General features: G+C 50.9%; 1 protein-coding gene across 6 annotated transcripts in view; it reads right to left on the bottom strand.

The window, feature by feature from the left end:
* Foxp4 (forkhead box P4) overlaps positions 1 to 18,996 on the bottom strand; it is a 56,698-nt gene that overhangs the window by 28,270 nt on the left and 9,432 nt on the right. For all 6 annotated transcript variants that reach the window (NM_001389210.1, XM_039083810.2, XM_008766868.4 and 3 more), the window contains exon 2: positions 9,089 to 9,324. In NM_001389210.1, the coding sequence (NP_001376139.1) occupies positions 9,089 to 9,307 (219 nt within the window). In that variant the 5' untranslated portion in view covers positions 9,308 to 9,324. The remainder of the gene's footprint in view (positions 1 to 9,088; positions 9,325 to 18,996) is intronic.

Below are 18,996 nucleotides of genomic sequence, written 5' to 3'. Positions count from 1 at the left end.
GCCCCTGACAACTCAGTCAATGGCCTACTGTCCCAGGAGCCACTGTCAAGTTCAAGGAACAACTTTTAATGACCTGGGCTACCCAGTTTAGCGGGCAGAATGACCACCAGACAAACGAATCCTGAGGCAGCTAAGTCCTACGCTGAGAAAGGAGAGCCACATTAAACACTGCATGGAGACTTCTGAGGAAACTCCTCACCATAGAGGCCCCGAACCCTTCCCAGGGAGAGTATTCAAGGCTGAGAAACAGCCAGTGCAAAGGCCAGGGGGGGTGGGGGGGTAGAAAAGGCAAAACTGGAGGCCTACTGTGCGAATCTGCATGTGGATGCCGATGATCAGCACCGGGTATCTTCCTCAACAGGGCTCCCTTTGCTTTTCTGAGATAGCATCTCTCATGAGTTTGCCCATTTGGCTGAGCCAGCTGGCCAACTGCTGGTCTCCGCCTTTCCAGCACTGGGATTCCAGACCTTTTAAATGGGCACAGGGACTAGAACTCAGGTCTTCATGCCTGCTCACCAAGCACTTTACTTGACTGAGTTACATTCCTCATCTGTTGGTTTTTGTCTTGAATATAATTTTTAAATACTTTTTAAAAAAAAGGTTTATTATGTATGTATGCATTTATTTATTTATTTATTTATTTATTTATTTATTTATTTATACATACTGTAGCTGTCTTCAGACACAGCAGAAGAGGGCATCAGATCCCATTACAGATGGTTGTGAGCCACCATGTGGTTGCTGGGAATTGAACTCAGGACCTCTGGAAGAGCAGTCAGTGCCCTTAACCGCTGAGCCATCTCTCCATCCTGTCTTTAATATTTTTTTCTTTTAGTATGTATGATCTTTTTGTTTGTTCTTGCCTGCACGTGTGTCTATATACCACATACGTGCCTGGTGCCCACAGAGATCAGAAGAGGCCATCAGATTACCGACAGTTGTGAGAAGACAGGTAGGTGCTGGGGATCAGTGCTCTTAAAACACTCCACCATCTCTCTAGCCCCATCTATTTCTGTTTCTTAAGGCGATCTTGCTATTTGTGGGCTAACCTTAAGCGTATGACTTTTCTCCCTCAGCCTCTTGGCGCGTGGACTACTGGCATGGTCTGATGAAGGTTACCTCATTCAACATCCGAAGACTCTGAGCAGAAAGTGATACCTAACCCCCAGCTAGTAAACAGCAGGCGTCTAATAAGCGTTCATACACACTCATTCACTCCTTAGAACTCTTTTTGGACAGATAGGAGGGGGTGGCAGGGAGAGGGGGTCAGAGGCCTGAGGTCAGTGTCAAGCAGCACGGAGGGAACTAACCTCAGGAAAAGACACAGGTTCTTGACTAGTAAGGCTTTGTCCTCCAATGAAGAGACATAAAGAGGAAATCACACAGGAAGGGGGAGGCAAAAACTGTGTGGTGGGGGAGACTATAAAACTCCCAAAGTGATTCTACTTTTCTTCCTTTGGATCTCTCTCTCTCTCTCTCTCTCTCTCTCTCTCTCTCTCTCTCTCTCTCTCAAGAAAGCTTTTTGGGAAAAGGCTGTAAATTTTTTTTTTACACCAACCTCGTAAAAATGACATCGGCACATTCTCAAATTAGAACCATTAAAATGAAACCCAGCGAAGCACACGCAGACAGGCCCCGGAGGGTGGAAGACATCCTGGTACAGTCGCAGATTCTCCCTGCCAACTCTACAGAGGGCTCCCTCCTCGTGAAGAGGCTGGCCTCTGCAGGTGCAGAGCAAAGGAGGGTCTGCAGCACAGAAAGGACTCTGTCCTTGGAAGGTTCCTCCATCCTTCCCTTGCAGACACCAACACAGGTGAGCTTCGACAGCCTAGCTCCCTGTGCCAGCCACAGCCAGCTTGGCAAGGTGCTGCAGTATTGCGAGAGACAGGACAGCATTCTCAGCGTTTGAAGGGATGCTATCCGGCCACTGACAAGGACAGTGCAGAGGTGGAGAGCGTAGTTCACAGTCAGGTCCTCTCTCTGTCTTAGCTGTAGAATTCTCTGGAAGCAGGTCTGTCTGCACTGCCTCGCCCCAGCTAATTCTACAGGGGGCTGGGTTTAGACTACAAACTGGCAGATCCCTTCCTTCCCCAGGACTCCTATAAGAGCATCTCAGAGCAACACTAGCTCCCATTGAAGGTTTTAGGGGAGCCCTATGGGTGGCTAGGATACAACCCTACCCTAAGCCCTTTGCTTTCAGGTGAAAAAAAGATCCCACAAATCCTCCTCTAGCCCCTCAATCCTCCTCAATGGGGACAAACCCTCTGCCGTGAAAGGGGGGCCCTCACCCAGGCCTTGGGCCCTTTCCTCTCTCCTAAAGGGGCTACCTCTTGGCAAGAGGATGACCTTTGGCTTACTAATTCAGGAAACGGAGGGCAGTCTTTCCCCATATACTTCTGCGCTGAAGTACAATTCCGAAGCGCTCCTCGCCCTGGGCAGTCTCTGTCCCTATACCCCAGCTCCTCTGGGGAGGAAGTCCATCCCCAGTTGGACAAAGAGAAGTTGGGTACAGGGGCCAGGCTGACACAGAGGAATCCAGGGCATGAGGCTGGAGTACAGAAGACACGGGGGCCCCTGACCAGCAGGAAGCCTTCAGACAACTGTTGGCTGCCTGTGTGCAGTGGGGCGGGGCTGATCCCCTCTGGACGCTCCCTCTCCACCCAGCCCTTCTAAGTAGCTTGGGCAGAAGAGGGCCAGATGGGGGAAAGACTCTTTCTAGTCTTCTCCTCCCCTCCCCCAACCCCCTGCCTCCCCAACCCCCACCTCTTTCTCTTCAGAGGGGGTGAGTTAAAAGCCCATTACTGTGCTGAGCCCCCCCACCCTTTTGAATCTCCCTCACAGGATGTGACCAGGGTGGGATTTGGCCCGGTTGCTGTGGCAACTGCAGTGGGAGTTCCCAGCCGCTAGGCAACCCTCTGGTGACCCTCCCTGACCTGTCACCCCTGCAACCCAAGGACAATGGGAACCGCTGGGTCCAGGGGCCCAGGAGCCTTTCAGCTCGATGGCCAGAGGCTCTGCATATCCCCATCCTGCCAGTCCAGCCTTCCTGGCTCCAAGTCCAGCTGGCTGACAGCAAACCAAGAAGGTCTAAGACCTTCTTCCAAAACCAGGGGCCCACCTCTCACAGCCTAAACCCAAAGGGTATCTGTGGGTCCACACAGCATTTTCAGTAGCAGAGGCAAAATAAGGCTCCACTGTCCCTCGCTCAGGGTGGCCTCCAACTCCATAAGGTGGCGGATGAACTTGACCTTCTTACGTTTCTGTCTCCACCTTCCAAGTATGAGTGCTACAGGCCTGTGACATCGTGCCCAGTTTACGCTGGGGCTCGAACCCGAGGCACTGTGTATGTAGGGCAAGCACTCTACCGACTGAGCCTCACCCCCTGCCCTAGTGTTTCTGCTAAAGCATCTGAAAGTCCTCCCACACCACCATCAGAGGATCGAGTCTCCGCAGAGAGTGTAGCAACTGATGTGAGGAAAGCCCTAGAGTTAACAACAGAGCTTGGCACCCCAGTGACTCTGTTACTAATAAAGGCTCTGGGAAATACTGAACTGGGACAGCAAGAGACTCAGTGCAGCCAGAACTTACCTGGCAGCTAAGCCGGGATGTCCCTTCACCTCTGTTTAAACAAGGTCACAGCCTGGGGTTGCAATGGAAACAGGAGCACCCGCTCTTGTTCTGAAGTGATGTGGTTGCCCTCTTCCTTACTGTTTGCTCCAGCCTAAGGTCCTGTCACCGCCCGCCCGCCCGCCCGCCTGCCTGCCTGCCGTCTGACCAGCCCTGTCTAGCTGTCTCTCAACTCATTACTCCCAAAGGCCAGGACTCAATTTGTTTACCCACAGCAGACAGACAGGGACCCACAGACAAAGGGATCTGGGCTGGGACACCCTGGAAGGCAAGAGGGCAAAATGTGACCTGCAGACTTATTCTGTCAAACCTCTCTGCCTCTAAGCAGGCACCAAGAGTGGCCACTTAGGGCAGCGGGCAGAGTCCTCCCTGTGTCCCTTTTTCTGACATAGGGATTCATGTAAGCCTCCAACTCTGGGTGCCTGAGGACGAACTTGACTTTCTTGGCATCCAGCCTCTGTGTTTTCTTGTACTACCATGTTCCGCAGGGATGCATGTGTGTGCATGTGTGTTCACACGTGTGTGTGTATGTTCACACGTGTGTGCCAGCATGCTCACCTGTGCAGGTGCATGTGTCGAGGTCAGCAACTGACAGTGGGATATCTTCCTCCGTTGCTTTATCACATTACTGTTTTTTTAATTATTTACGCTTCAAGGGTTATGGACATGTGTGCAATGTATTTAAATTGTAACACACACACACACACACACACACACACACACACACACCTCGCCCTGCAGGCGCAGATTCCCACCTTACTGAGACAGTGTCTCTCACTGAACCTGGGGCTTAGAGTTTAAACTAGACTAAGTGGCCAGCCATATCGGGGGATTCCTCTCTCTCCCTGTCACCCAGACACGCTATGCTGGGATTATAGGTTTGTCCCATGACATCCAACTTTTATGTGGGTGCCAGGGATCCAAGCTCAGGTTCTCACGTACGCACCGTCTTCACTCAGCCATCTCCAGAGCCCCAGGACCACTGAGGTTTGATCAGGGTCTCACCAAGTAGCCCAGACGGTTCTTAAACTTGAGGTGCTCTGGCCTCAGCTTCCTGGTGCTGGGATTACTGGCGTGTGTAACTACACTTGGCTTTAAATTTGCTTTTGTTTCCTGCATTCTTTTTTTTTTTTTCTTTTCTTTTTTTCGGAGCTGGGGACCGAACCCAGGGCCTTGCGCTTGCTAGGCAAGCGCTCTACCACTGAGCTAAATCCCCAACCCTCTGCATTCTTTAGTTAATGTTTTTATTAGTGTGTATGTAGGTGCACACCGGTGCCCCAGCGCTACGCTGTGAGCCTGGGGACAACTTTCCACTGCTGCGTTTCTTCATCCACTATGGCCCTCAGGAGCTTGCGTTCACTCAGCTAATGACCCAGTGGGTCTTGTCTCTTTTTCTTGTTTTAAGAGGCCCTTAGGGTTTGGGGATTTAGCTCAGTGGTAGAGCACTTGCCTAGCAAGCACAAGGCCCTGGGTTCGGTCCTCAGCTCCAGAAAAAAAAAAAAAAAAAGAGAGAGACCCTTACAGTCAGGCAAGAAGTATTCACACTCGCCAAGCACGCACACGCTGGTTTAGCACCTACTGTGTGTGAGGAGCTCTTCCTTCCACATCATGTAGGTGACTGGGTACCTGTAGTGGGAGCCACAAGGAGGGAGTGCTGAGCCAGGAGGCAGCCGGGAGCTGTCTGTGCTGCCTCTTCTGTGATGTGGGAATGACATGGCCCCCGCCCCAGGGAGGGCAAGGTAACTTAATGACATTTTAACACAGGGCAAATCCAAAAGCTGTCTTCTGCAGACTTCCTGCTTGTGGCTGAAAGGCGGGTAGACCCAACAGAGCAACTTCCTTTTCTCCATCTTGCTTACCCTACCAATAATAACATAACATCTGTGTGTGTGGAGGGGTGGGTAGGGACACAGCCCCCATTTGTCTGTTAGAAGTGGGAGAACGACCCTCACACTGTGGTTTCACTTTGGTTAAAAATGTCAGTCTTAGAGCCAATGAAACCTTCCTTTTTTAAGTCTCACATATTTTCCTTGGCCCTGGGCACTTCCCCCAGGGTGAGCCCAAATGGATAAAACAGGTCTCTGCCCGCCTCCATATCCCCATCCCGGTTTATTTGTGAAGGCGATACAGGATTTTCCAGGACTTTGGGATGGTACTTAAAACAAACGGGAACAACTGGACCATGGAATTGTGATGGGAAGTCGTGGCCTGTGTATAGGGCAGAGCCCAGAAACTTGATTGGCACAGATGGTCCTTCCTTCTCCCACCCAAACATCTCCCCCATTACCCAGAGGCCTGTGTTTATGCCTCGTGGCAAGCCTTCTATTTTGCTTTTGAAAATTACATTTCATTTATTTATTTTGTGAGGATGTATATGCATACAGGAGCCACAGTGCATATGTGGAGGTCAGGAGGCAGCCTGTTGGAATCAGTGAGTTCCTTCTACCTTGTGGGTCCTACAGATTGAACTCAGGTTGTCAGGCTTGGTGGCAAGCCTCTGAGTCATTTTGCTGGTCCTATGTTGTTTTTATTTTAGGCGGATGCTCTGACCCCTGGCCACAACTGAAATTTTGAATAGTTCTCTTTGCAAAGAGATGTAGTGGGGCCCAAAACAGTCATATGAAACACGTGGCCTCTGGAAACTTCTAGGAGTACAGTTTTTAAGAATTATTTTTAATTATGTCTATTTTAAATTATGAGTGCAGGTACCTACAGAGGCCAGAAGAGGGCACCAAATCCCCGAGGCTGGAGTTGAGCTGCACATGGGTACTGTGAACCAAGCCTAAGGCCTCTGCAGGAGCAACAAGTGGTGTTAACTGTTGGGTCACTGCTCCAGCCCAGGTTTGGTTAGGTTTTGATATTTAAAAAAATAGGATTCTGCTCCATCAGAAAGCACAGACTCAGTGGGTCTCTTCCCACAGAGACTGCTTAGGAAGGGAGAGGAGATTGACCACCAACTCCCAAGGACCATAGATCCCTGAAGACTGTTTGATCCCTCGGTCGCACATGGTAGAAAAGAACTCTCCAAAGCTTCATAAATGCACTGTGGCATGTGAACACCACACACACACACACACACACACACACACACACACACACACACGAACACACACACGGACACACTCACGGACACACACAGACACACACAGACATACACACATGGACACACACACAGACACACACACACACAGACACACACAGACAGACACACACACAGACACACACACAGACACACACAGACACACACAGAGACACACACACACAGACACACACAGACAGACACACACAGACACACATACAGACACACACTCACAAATATACACACACACAGAGACACACACACAGACACACACATGGACACACACACACACGGACACAGTCACGGACACAGACACACACAGACACACAGACACACACGGACACACTCACGGACACAAAGACACACAGACAGACACACACACACAAACACAGACACACACACACAGAGACACACACACAAATATACACACACAGACACACATACACGGACACACACACAGATACACACACTCACACATACAGAGACACACACACACAGACACACACACACTCACGGACACACACACAGATATACACACACACAGATACACACACACTCACGGACACACACAGATATACACACACTCACACACACACAGACACACACACAGACACACACTCACGGACACACACAGATATACACACACTCACACACACTCACAAATACACACACACATGGACACACACTCATGAACACACACACAGACACACACACAAACACACACACACACACAGACAGACACACACACAGAGACAGACACACACACATACTCACAAATGTAACATAAAAAAAAAAAAGATGCCAGGTACGGTGGCTTACTCCTTTAATCTCAGCAGAGGCAGGAATTCTGAGTTCCAGGCCAGCCATGCTACAGAGTGAGACCTTGTCTCAAAACAAAACCAACAAACAGAAACAAACCAAAAACCCCACAGGCACCCTAAATCCATCGCTGACCTCCACACGCAGGAACGCACATATGCAAGCAACCCTCACAGAACCCTGTAAGTCCTCAACCTGTTCACACCTACTTGAATGAGTGTCATACCTGTCTGCTTCTGATCCTGCTGAGACCGAGGACGGGTTCTTTCTGTCCCTGCTTTGAAGCCCTCTCATCAGTTGCAGTACCAGTAACCTTCAGTTAAAGCCTGAAGCCTTGGGTGTTATGGGGATGTGGTGTGGTGTGGTTTAGGAGCCTGGGTTGGAGAGAAGGCTGGAGGAGGCATGAAGGCCCTGGTTACAGAGCAGAGAAGGGTGGTGTGAGGTACATCTGGGGTTCTCCTGTTCCACCCTCCCCCCTGAGCCCCTAAGTGCCAGGGCAAAATCAGAAAAGACCCCAAGGCTGGGCTGGCTGGGCTGGTTCTTCTGAACTCTTTAAGTGTGACCCCTTCCACTCTAACCCCTGGGTGGAGCTGGGACCAAGGGGCCATGTTCATCCATAACTGTGTTCTCCACCTAATGCCCCCACAGCTTCAGAGAGGCCGGGCCTGAACTCTCGGGGCTGCCCTTCAGGGCGGACATTTCAGTCATAGAAGAGGAAAGGGAACACACACTGGGGTCCTAGTGTGAGCCTTTAAAACAAGCCCAGGCCGCAGAGGTGGCAACAAATATTAAGAATATTTGTTGTTCAACCAGCAGACCTGAGTTCGATTCCCAGAACCCCTATCAGGTTGCTCACAACCATTTATAACTCCAGCTTCTTGATACCTGACACTTCAGGCCTTTGCAGGCATCCAAACTCACAAGTGTGCAAAATGCAGACATACACATAATTAAAGATATAAAAATAAATCTTAATAAGAATGTATGTATGTATGCATGTATATAGTATGTAGTATGTATGTATGTAGTATATACACATGTATGTATGCATGCATGCATGTATGTATGCATGCGACTGCCTCTCTCCTGCTTTCCTAGTACCTCTTCTAGATGCTTTGGCCATCGGTGCCTTAAGTTCAACCTCTTCACAGCACGGTTCAGGGACCTAAGTAGACTCGGAATAGCGGATGGCTCAAAGTAGAAATAAAGACATTCCAGTGTGCACAGCACCTCTCCCAACCCTGCTAATATAGCCACTTTCCCAGCCACACGCCTACAAGAGCCAAGACACCCACACACTCAAAACAGACTTTCAAAGCCTGCTGGCCAGGCGGCTGTCGGTCCTTATGGCTTTGCTGGGACTATTTCAAACTCCATAAACTTGGGCTCCCAGTACCACTTAGAGCTCCTCAGGCCCAGGCTAGCCATCAGAACAGGAAACACATAGGGAAGGCCCTGGAGGCTGGCCCTTCTTACGAAAGCCAGGCTGCTGGGCGAGACAGAGCAATGATTGACCCCAGAGGGTGCGGGGATAAAGGCCTGGGGAGGTCAGCCTGCTCCTACCTGTTGCTGTTGGAAGTGCAGAAGCTCCGCGGGGCTCATCTCGCCGTTGCTGTCAGCTCCGCTGGCCGCTTCCCTGCCTGAGGCGTCCCTGCCCGCAGCCGGGGCCGTGCCTGCGGTCCCGGCCCCACCGCCGCCATCAGCCTGCGCAGAGAGGCTGCCCACGCCGTTCTGACCAGACGGAGCCGACCTGATTGTCTCCGATGCAGACTCCACCATCATTGCCGCTCTATCGGGACCTGGAGTGGAGACATGGGGGAGGGGCTGAGGCTCAAGAAGAGCTGGGCAGAGCAGGTTCTACCTGGGACTGCAACTGAAAGCTGCCCCACCACCACCAGCCACCTCCCCCACTCCCGTTCTGGGGTGTCTCTTCCTCAACTTCCCAGGAGCTCCTCCTGAGACCCTCTTAGTGCCATCCCTTCCTTAGGAACCTGGATGAGGGGCAGCCAGCAACACACTGAAGCCGAGGCTTCTTCCCTGCAATCTCCCATTTCCCCTTTCCAGTAAGACTAAATGGGGGAGGGTAGGAGGTGAGCCCTTGTTTCTTCCCTCGGGGTCCTAAACCTGTTTCAGTCTCTCCTCATAGCTGGGACCTAACAAATCTCTTCCTTTTCCACCAGTAAATGGCCCTTGCTTCTGTTCCTACATAGATATGGAGTCCCCTGGGGGCAGGAACTGCTTTCCCCAGGTCACAGAAGTCCCTAGACATAGACGACACAGGAGACCAGCTGTCCTCAGCGCCAGCTCTCACCTTCCATCAAGTCTTAAGCCCTTAGCCTAGCTACCAAAGCAGCTGTTCTATCTTATTTCTTACTACACACAGCACGGGAGTCGTCCTCGCCAGCGCAGTGAGGTCTGTACTTAACACCCATTTCACGGATGGGAAAACGGAGGCTGAGGGTATAGGCTTAGGTAAAGGCTCGGCAGGCTGGATTCCCTAGATCAAGTCCTAGCAAGCCCTGCCCCATGTAATTTAAGGATAGAGTATGGGTTTGCCTTCCATTCCCATCCAGCGGTCTATATAAGTGGGGTTGGGGGAGAAGAAAGAAGGAAAAAAAAAACCTGTGTATAATCTCAGTTTGGGAGGTGTGGTGGGAGGATTTCCAGGCCAACCTGGGCTACTGTAGACTGTGCCTCAAACATAGAAACACAGGGCTGGAAAGATGGCTTAGAGGGTAACAGCTCTTGCTTTCAGTTCCCAGCACCCACAAAGGAGTGTTCATAACTGCCTGTCATCACTCCAGCTTCAGGCCATCTGACGACCTCTCTGGCCTCCTCAGACACCCACACAAGTGAGCATCTACACACACACACACACACACACACACACACACACTCATACACACACATACACACACACACACACACACAATCTGAAAAATAAAAAGTCCAAATGAATTAATTAAAAGCCATCATCCCTTTACTCAAAGCTTGAGTGTGAAGGCCTAAATCCCTCTCCTGAGGTATGGGTGACATGGAGTGGCTGTGAATTCTCCAGAGAGGTGTGCTTGGAGCAGGGAGGCACAGGGAGAGCTCAGTTCCCTTCCCTTAGTTGTAGAAGTCTAACCTCTCACCAGCTCGACATACAGACCTCAGATGGGGGACGTTTAGCATAAAAAGCCACTCTGAGGCTAGAAGTGTGTATACCTTTGACCCCAGGTGCATGCCTGCAACCGACCCAGAAGCATTACAAATTCCTAACTAGCCAGAGCTCTACAGTAAGACTGCCTCAGCTACACCCCTAACCAGCACTAACTAGTGACACACAACTAGTGACACACACACACATTCACACACACACAGACAGACAGACAGACAGACACACACACACACACACACACACACACACACGTACGTACGTACGTACACGGGCACACAGACACAAAGCACTTCTCCAGTTCTATATTCTATTACCCCATGAATAATCACCCTAAAGGGAACAGTTGGTACCCACTATGGATTCTGGTTTAACATACGTCTCAAATTCTCTAAATCTCAGTTTCCTTGTCTGTCAAAAGTATTTAGTCCTAGTCTCTTGGAGTTCTTTCAAGACACTCAGAGCACCTGCCTAAGGAACACCCTCCCTAACCCCCCCCCCCCCAAACCACTCTCCATCTACCTAATTGTGAGGGCAGAGATGATGAGTTCAGAGAAGTTAAAGGTCTGTCTGACATCACACAGCAATCAAGCCCCTTGAGCCCACTGTCTCTCTCAGCCAATTGGAGGAGGCCCTTCAAATTAGGGAACCTGTAGGAGGGAGCTGAATTACTCCTCTTCCCAGGGTAGCTTCTGCCTCCCAGTAGCTTCTGCCTCTCGTCCCTACATTTAAGCCTTTCTTTTGCCCCCCTGGACCACTTGCTCAGTCTTTATCCCTGCTGGAGGCAGAGTGGGAGGGGGTTGGGGGTGCAGAGAGGCCACGCCACTGCTCTGGGTGTCTTCTCAGTTTCTGACTCTGAACTGTCTCTTGTAAGGGTTGGGAGAGGGAATCCTCATACAGCTGAAGTGGCCTTAGTCTCACTGTGTTCTCCTGTCAGTGGCTCCCACTCCTGAGTTCTGAGGGGAGCTAGAGCAGGGTTAGGGTATGGGGGCGATGGTTTGGAAGAGATTAAGCACTTGGTTCCAAGCCTTTAATGGCAGTGTCAGCCCCAGGGCTGGTAGCTACCAATTGATGGATGGGGTGGGCTCTGGCCTCCACCCACCACAGCCCAGGGCTTCAGCCCCCTCCCCTGAAACCACCCACCCCTCAAACTACAGGAGCAACTTCCCCCACTCAGGCCTGTGCCTCAGCTGGGTGTGAGGAAATAGGAAGACAGCAGGGAGCCCACTGCCCACTCAGCTCTCCGGCTCCTCTGATTCCAGCCCTGCTGGGGTAGAAAGCAGCTGCCAGCTCAGCATCCCAGACTAGCTGCTCTGAGATCTGAGAACTCCTGGGCCCCAGGGGACAAAGACTAGCGCCTCAGGGGTGTAAGCACGCAGAGGAGAAAGCAAAGAGAATCTGGCAGCTACTTCCCCCAGGGAAGGGAAAGTGGTCCCCTTCCAACCTTCGCAGGAACACAGCGAAGTTGTAGCTCTAACAGCAAGTTTTGAAAAGGGAGACTGCAAGAGAGGATGCCAACAGACCTGTCCCCTCCAGCCCGTTGTTTCTGGGAGCAGGAGGACTATAGCAAAACCAAGTGAACAACATAATGGTGGCCGTGTACCGTGTAATAATAGCTATTCAAGGGCCGATCATTCGAATTGAACAGGGTGAAGCAAACCTCTCATTTGCATGCTTGAGATTATATGCATTTGAAAAAGTCATTTCTGCGCTGTGGATGAATAGCAGCCATTCCTATGGAGGGCTCTGCCTTCTCTCGTGGCCTTTGCCTGCTGACACACACCTAATGTACCTGCTTCCAGGTTTCCACCCACCCACGAGCACCAGCCCCTCTAGGAATCCTCACCTGCTCTCTAAGGCTGAGGCGGACAGCCAACAGCCTCAGGCCTCCTACCCACCTCTCTGCAGGATGCTGTAACAAAGTTGGCTGTTCTGTGGGTGAACAGGCACTGGTGTCTGGGGCCCAGCCAACTAGAGGGTTCAGTGGGATGGGGTGCTGGGATGTGACTTGTTACAATGCCTAGGAACTAGGAGAGATGGCAGCCTAAACTCAGTCACAAGTCAGCCAAGAGCCCTTTGCCTTCCTACATCTCTGGACCTCAGTTTCCCTTCTCTCCTTAAGAAAGTGGTTTCGGAAGCTCCTAAGATTTGGGGGTAGGGGAGTGGCAAAAGTCCCTAGGGCAATTGGTGGATATGAAACTAGTGGTATTTGGGTGCTGCTGGGAGCCACCAGGATGCCACTAAGTGCACAGACGCAGTCCCTTATCCTAAAGGCTCCACCCAACATGGATCCTAGTTGGCTGCTCTGGCCACCCCTTCATTCCTACACTCCCACCTTACATATTCCTGTTCCCTCTAAATACACAGTCATCCCTTCCCGCAACAATCCGTAACTCAACATCTGCAGCTGAAGAGAAAGTAAAGACGAGACTAAATTATTTAGCCCCAGTTGTGTGGCCTGGGCAAGTCACTGGGCTACTCCTCATACAATAATCACACACACACACCACTGTGCTACTCCTCATACAATAATCACACACCCACCCCCAGAGCTTGGTGTGTGCTACCAAATCTCAGCACTCAAGAAGGGTCAGCAGGGAGGATCAGGAGTTCAAGTCCAACCCCAGCTGAATGGTAAGTTAGCAGCCAACAGGCTCTGCCTTTCCCTCCCTCAAAAAGCCAATAAGGAGTGGACACCAAATCTTTTAAAATTTCCCTAAAGTTTGCTAAGACTAGGCTCTCTCACCAGAGCATTCCCAGATTACTCTCCCACTATACGTCGTTTTGGGTAGTGGAGGACAATTTAGATGGTGTGGGTGTGCTCCAGGAATTGGAGGCCCCCTAGTCTCCCATTTTTCAGATTCCCTTGGTAAAGTCCGGCCACGTAAGGAGCCATAGCCAGGCCGAGGCTCCAGCAGGCATCGTCCGAAAGCTAGGTCAAAGCCACAGACCCTTCGTTCACTTTGGGGAACTCTGTGGCCATCTGAGGCTCCCACTTTCCCTGAGGCTTTTGCCTCTGTGACGCACCCCAGCGGGAACGAAGACAGCAATGCCTTCTCTGAACCAGCCAGGGTCCGCCCTGTCCCCTCCCTGCCGGAAGTGACGAGTTGCACCTAGCTAGGGGCCAAAAGGGCACTCCGGGCACTGAGGTGCTTTGAGGAAGAGGAGAGGAAGACACCAGAGCCCCACACGTGGACAAACCTTTTGTGCCTTTTCGCGGGCCCATATGGCGTGGGGAGTATTAATTACCACCGCGTTTTAATTAACAGTCGCTTAATCTGAGCCGTAACATTTGCCACGACACACTGCGCCTCGCCGCGAACCCGCGCCGCCCGCCCTGCCAACTCATCAATTAATTTTTATTGACGTTTTCGTCCCCCAAACAGGCACAATACCAGGGTTTTCCAATTAACACCTCCGCGATCTCTAATTAGTGCAATTAACAGACTGATGGATGCCCGGAGTTTACCCGCGGGGGAGGGAAGGAGGGAGGGAACCGCGCAGCTTCAGCGCGCTCTCGGGGCGCACGTCCGCGGGGAAGCAGCGCGCGCACGGGCAGCTGGCGAGGGGGCAGATGGGGGCGTGGCCATGAGTCACCTGTACCCGGAGTCCTGGTGCCCCCCCCCCCCCGAAGCAGATCGTGGCCCTGAGGATAGCCTGATACTTAAGTCTAGCTGCAGCCCTGTGGGTCACAAAAACTTGCTGAACGCACTTGAGGTCAGTAAAAGTGAATGTTGTCTACTTAAAACTCCAAAAGGAGCCGAGGAAACTGATTGCCAAGGGTACAGAGACGGTCCTAAAACCTAATGCCATAGAGGAGAAGGAGCCCGGGAATCAGCCACAACTTCAGCGTGCTTGTATTGAACTCCATCAGAGAGGCTAATTCTATTGGTCTGAATACGATGGTTAATCTGTATTGCCTGAATATCCCCAGTGATGCTGACCTGCTTGTCTAAGGCAGTAGAGCTCCGAGGACCAGAGCAAACTTCAGCGAAGAGATTTCCCGTGGTCCAATCTGATGGGCCACTAAGGTCATGAATTCACTCAACAAGCACTTAGGGTCCAATTAAGCTAAAAACTTAGATCTAGCCACAAGAGCCTGAAGGGCAGTTCTTTCTGAACAGTCCGAAAGGACTCAGCTCAGCCAAGGCAACTGGTGGCAACAAGACCTCTCCTGTCTTCCTGAGTGTCTGTCTCTGAAGTGTGGCCGCTTGTGTGTGTGTGTGTGTGTGTGGGGTGTCTCTCCTTGTGTTCGGCTAGCCAGCCAGAAGTAAGGGTGTTGGACTAACAATGGTACTTCACCCATAGTCTCAAACAGCATTTAGGCCATGACAGTGTACCGGGCTGGGTATGCCTAGAGTAGGCTTCAACCTGCAGTTCTGGAGCTCACATTCCCAGAGGGGGAGAGAAATGATACATAGCCCTTCTCACCTGAGATGAATTCTGTCTGACGTGAGTACACAGAATAAATGGGGCTCTAATTTAAATAGACACATGATGGTTTTAATCCTCGAGACTTTCATATATACGCACAGTGTCTTTGGAGCATATAAAACCGCTTGTGGGGCTCTGCCTCAAATGTAAGGGCAAGCTTCGTTTGCTGAACCATGCGTAGGCTAAACGGTGATGGATGACTAGGCCTGGTCAGGCACACTCTAGCTTGTCTGCTCCAAAAGCACACGCAAAGGCCTTCATCTCCCAAAAGAGAGCCTACTGGGTTCAGACCTTTCTAGCGCTACGGGTCTCTGACGCGGTGACATTTCCTAGGCACATACAAAGACACGCATGCGCACGACATGGGGTGACGTGTGGAGCCCTTAGCGGTCTAGTCCTTTCCGAGTATCCCGCTAACGGATCTTTAGTAAGAAACAGACAGCAAATAGCTCTTCGGAGCCATCGACCTTGGTCCTACAGGCAGTTGAGTGTGCATCTCAAGTCAAGGACCCAGGCACGGCCTCTCTCAGTGCAGCTCTGACCTTCACAGGCTGCAGGCTACCAGGAGTAGGGAGGATTCAGCAGGACAGCCACCTCAACAAGCAGCCATCCTACTGCTAACCCTTTCCTGGCACGATTCATGACATGGGACAGAGCGGTCACCAGTCTGAACCTTGGTGTCCAGATCTTCAATTTGGGACGGGTAAACTTTCCCCTCCAAGGATCAAATAAGACGTCGAGCACAAAGGAGACCATCAGAGAAAAGCAGTTCCAGACTCCCAAAGGGCCTGTAGCAGTTTAAAGGTTCGCCCGGTCCCTTTCTTCCAGCTCTCTGTTCAGCTTTTGAGAAAAGTTAAGGTAGGACCCACAAGTATAATGCCACTCAGGGCTGAGGACCCAGCTCAGTACATAGCAGTTGTCCACAGTGAGCAAAGCCCTGGGTTTCATCTCCAAAACAAACCTGTCCCCAAGTTCCTTTCTTCCTGGAACACGGGAACCTTCCCATCTGTGGATCAGAGGCCCACATCTCAGCTTCTCCATTCGCCTATGGCTGAGCACCAATCCAAAGACCCTCCCTAAATGATGTGTGGCACTTTAAGAGCTACCTGCCCCCAACTCTAGGCCTCTCAGGGGCAGGGCAAGGATGACCCATTAAAAAGTTTACCTTACCCACACAGCCTTTGACTGGGAAGCATTGAGGGGGAGGAGGGTCTATCTCCTGGAGGAGGGTCCTCCACTAAGTTTTGAAACTTTTATTTTCTAATGCTAAAAGCAACAGACATACATCTTGGTATAGTATTCTGGGAGGGAAGGATGCATGCTGGGTATGGTAGTCCATGCCTATAATCACAGCTCTGGGGAGGCTGAGCCAGAGGATGAGGTTTCAGGCTGCACAGTTAGATCCTGTCTTAAAAAAAGCAAAAACCCAGGTCTGGCTTCATAAGCCTGTAATCCAAGCCCTTAGAAGGCAGAGGCAAGAGGGTCACTGGGAACTTGGGGTCAGCCCGGTCTACCTAACAAGTTCTATCTCTCAAGCCCTCAGAGTTTATTTCGTTAGCCCCAGAGTCTGAGACCTGAACATCACCTACCTTCACTTAGGAAAACAGGATCCGCTACAGTTCGCTTAGAAGAAGGTACAATCACTTCTTCTTCTTCACCTTCTCTGTCCTTCATTTTGGTTTTGTTGTTTCCTGAGACATGATCTTATTGGATAGACCAGGATGGCCTGGAACTCCCGAGAATCTCCTGACTACAAAGACACAGTCCTGCAAAATCCTACTGACCTCAAACTGGCGATTCTGCCGAGGATGACCTTGAACCCTTGATTCTTCTGCTTCCACTGCCCAGGTGTTCAGATCTCCCACCTGTGGCGTCCCCGCCCAGCTTCTTTAACTGTGTATCTTTAAAGCTCTTGATTTCATGTGTCCACTGATTTGACCTTTCATCCTGAAGGCTCGGAAACGTCTGGGGCCATTTCCCTCCAATCCTTACAGCTCATTCTGCCAGACAGTCTCAGCCCCACATAAGGACCCAACCCTAAGTCTGTGCAGCGTGCTCAAACCCCAGAACAGAGGTGGGAGTGGGCCTTGTTCTGCAGTGGTAATCTTGGCAAACAGAGGTGAAGAAAACACAGCCCTGGCTTCTGGCAGAGTGAAAAGAATCCTAAGCAAACAAAGGTGTTTAAGGCTCTTCCGAGGGACGGATGGTGCCTTAAAAATAAACCGCTCCTCCTCTTTACCCATGGTCAGTTAAATCAGACCCTGCAGAGTGGGATGCAGGCACGAGTGGGTACCTCCAACAGTTTTGCAGCCAGGGTGGAAAAGCATACTCTCTCTCTCTCTCTCTCTCTCTCTCTCTCTCTCTCTCTCTCACACACACACACACACACACACACACACACACACACACACACACACACACCCTCCATTCTGCAAATGTTATGTTAGGCACTGAAAGGAAGAAGGATGGGTGCCCCAACAGGGTGTGGTGTTCTGGAAAGACCTCCTCTGTGTGTCTGTCATTCTGTGTGTCTCTTTTCCTTTCCATACGGTACTGGAGACTGAGTCTTGATTCTTATGTATGTCAGACAAGGGTATTATTACCACATCAACCCTTCAAAACACATTTCCCCCCTAAAGTAGGAGACAGGGTTTCCCCAAGGGAGCCAAGACTAGCCTTGAACCCACTCTATAACTAGACAGATCTTAAATGTGTGCCTGTCCTGCCCCAGCCTCCTGACTAGCCTTGATTATAGGTCTAGACCTCCAAGTGCATCTTGTGCTTCTTAACGACAGCCATTCCACTCCCAGTCCCTGCCCGCCTCCACCTCACTCAGATCCTTTTCTCTTCCCCACACGCCTGGGGCTTACTCTGAAAGAGGAACCAGTCTTCAAAGACAGCAAACTAGACAGGGTCGTCTAGCCCCAGACCTTTCCCAGCATCCCACCCCAGCGGTGACAAATCCACAGACCTGAGACACTACGCACGACACTTTTTCTCCATTTCACCTTTTACCAGGAGAATGGGGACATCACAATGCTTCCACCAGGCCCTGGCAAGGAAGCCTCATTCAATGCGCCTTCCTATTACCATGACCAAAAGGAAGGATTAACAGAGAGGCAGAGACAGAGAGACGGAGAGAACCAAAGAGCCCACTCCATCTCATTAAGAAGGTAAACATAAGAGCCATCTAAGTGTCTAATTAAGCTTCTAATTAGTCCCTGCTTGTTACTAATGCAAATTAGATTACTCCGCTTAACTACAGCATGTCCACAACACCCTTGTTAATTGCGGCCTTTTGAAATTAAATTACTCCCTAATTAGCATATCAAAGCCATTGATTCGGAGCTGGGAAAGATGAGGGCAAGAGGAGTCTAATGCCAAGTTTGGTTAATCAGACACAGCTAATTAAATAGTGACGTCTTACGTGGGGGGCCTGCCGGTTCAGGGGTAGGGGCAACTCATTCAGGGCCCAAGTGACCATCTGGAACCTGTCTGGAGTCTGGTTCTGGTGGTGCCCTTGGCACCAAGGGCTCCTGTAGGCCTGCAGCAGACCACCTGGTCTGGTGCTCCATGGACCCTTGACCTGGCCCTGGCCCCTCTCTCTCTCCCCAGAAGATTTCTAAGCACGGCATTCAGAAGGATCTTAGGCATCAATTCAAAGACATCTATAACAGCAACATGCAAACACACAAAGGCTCGACGCCCCTGCACCACCTCTCTGTCCCCGTGCCAATTGGTTTCAGAAGTGCTCGGTTCTCCCTAGGCCTCCATAGGCCAGAACCCACTCGTGGTCCCATTCTTAGAGGACTGCTCCCCCCATTCCATTAAGTGATAACGAGACATCAGATTATTTTCATGAGGATGTGAGATTCTGGTG

Source organism: Rattus norvegicus, chromosome 9, assembly GCF_036323735.1.
Source record: "Rattus norvegicus strain BN/NHsdMcwi chromosome 9, GRCr8, whole genome shotgun sequence".
In the NCBI taxonomy this organism is placed as follows: Eukaryota; Metazoa; Chordata; class Mammalia; order Rodentia; family Muridae; genus Rattus; species Rattus norvegicus.
The sequence above is the reverse complement of the archived record's forward strand: the minus strand, read 5'-3'. Positions and strand labels throughout refer to the sequence as shown.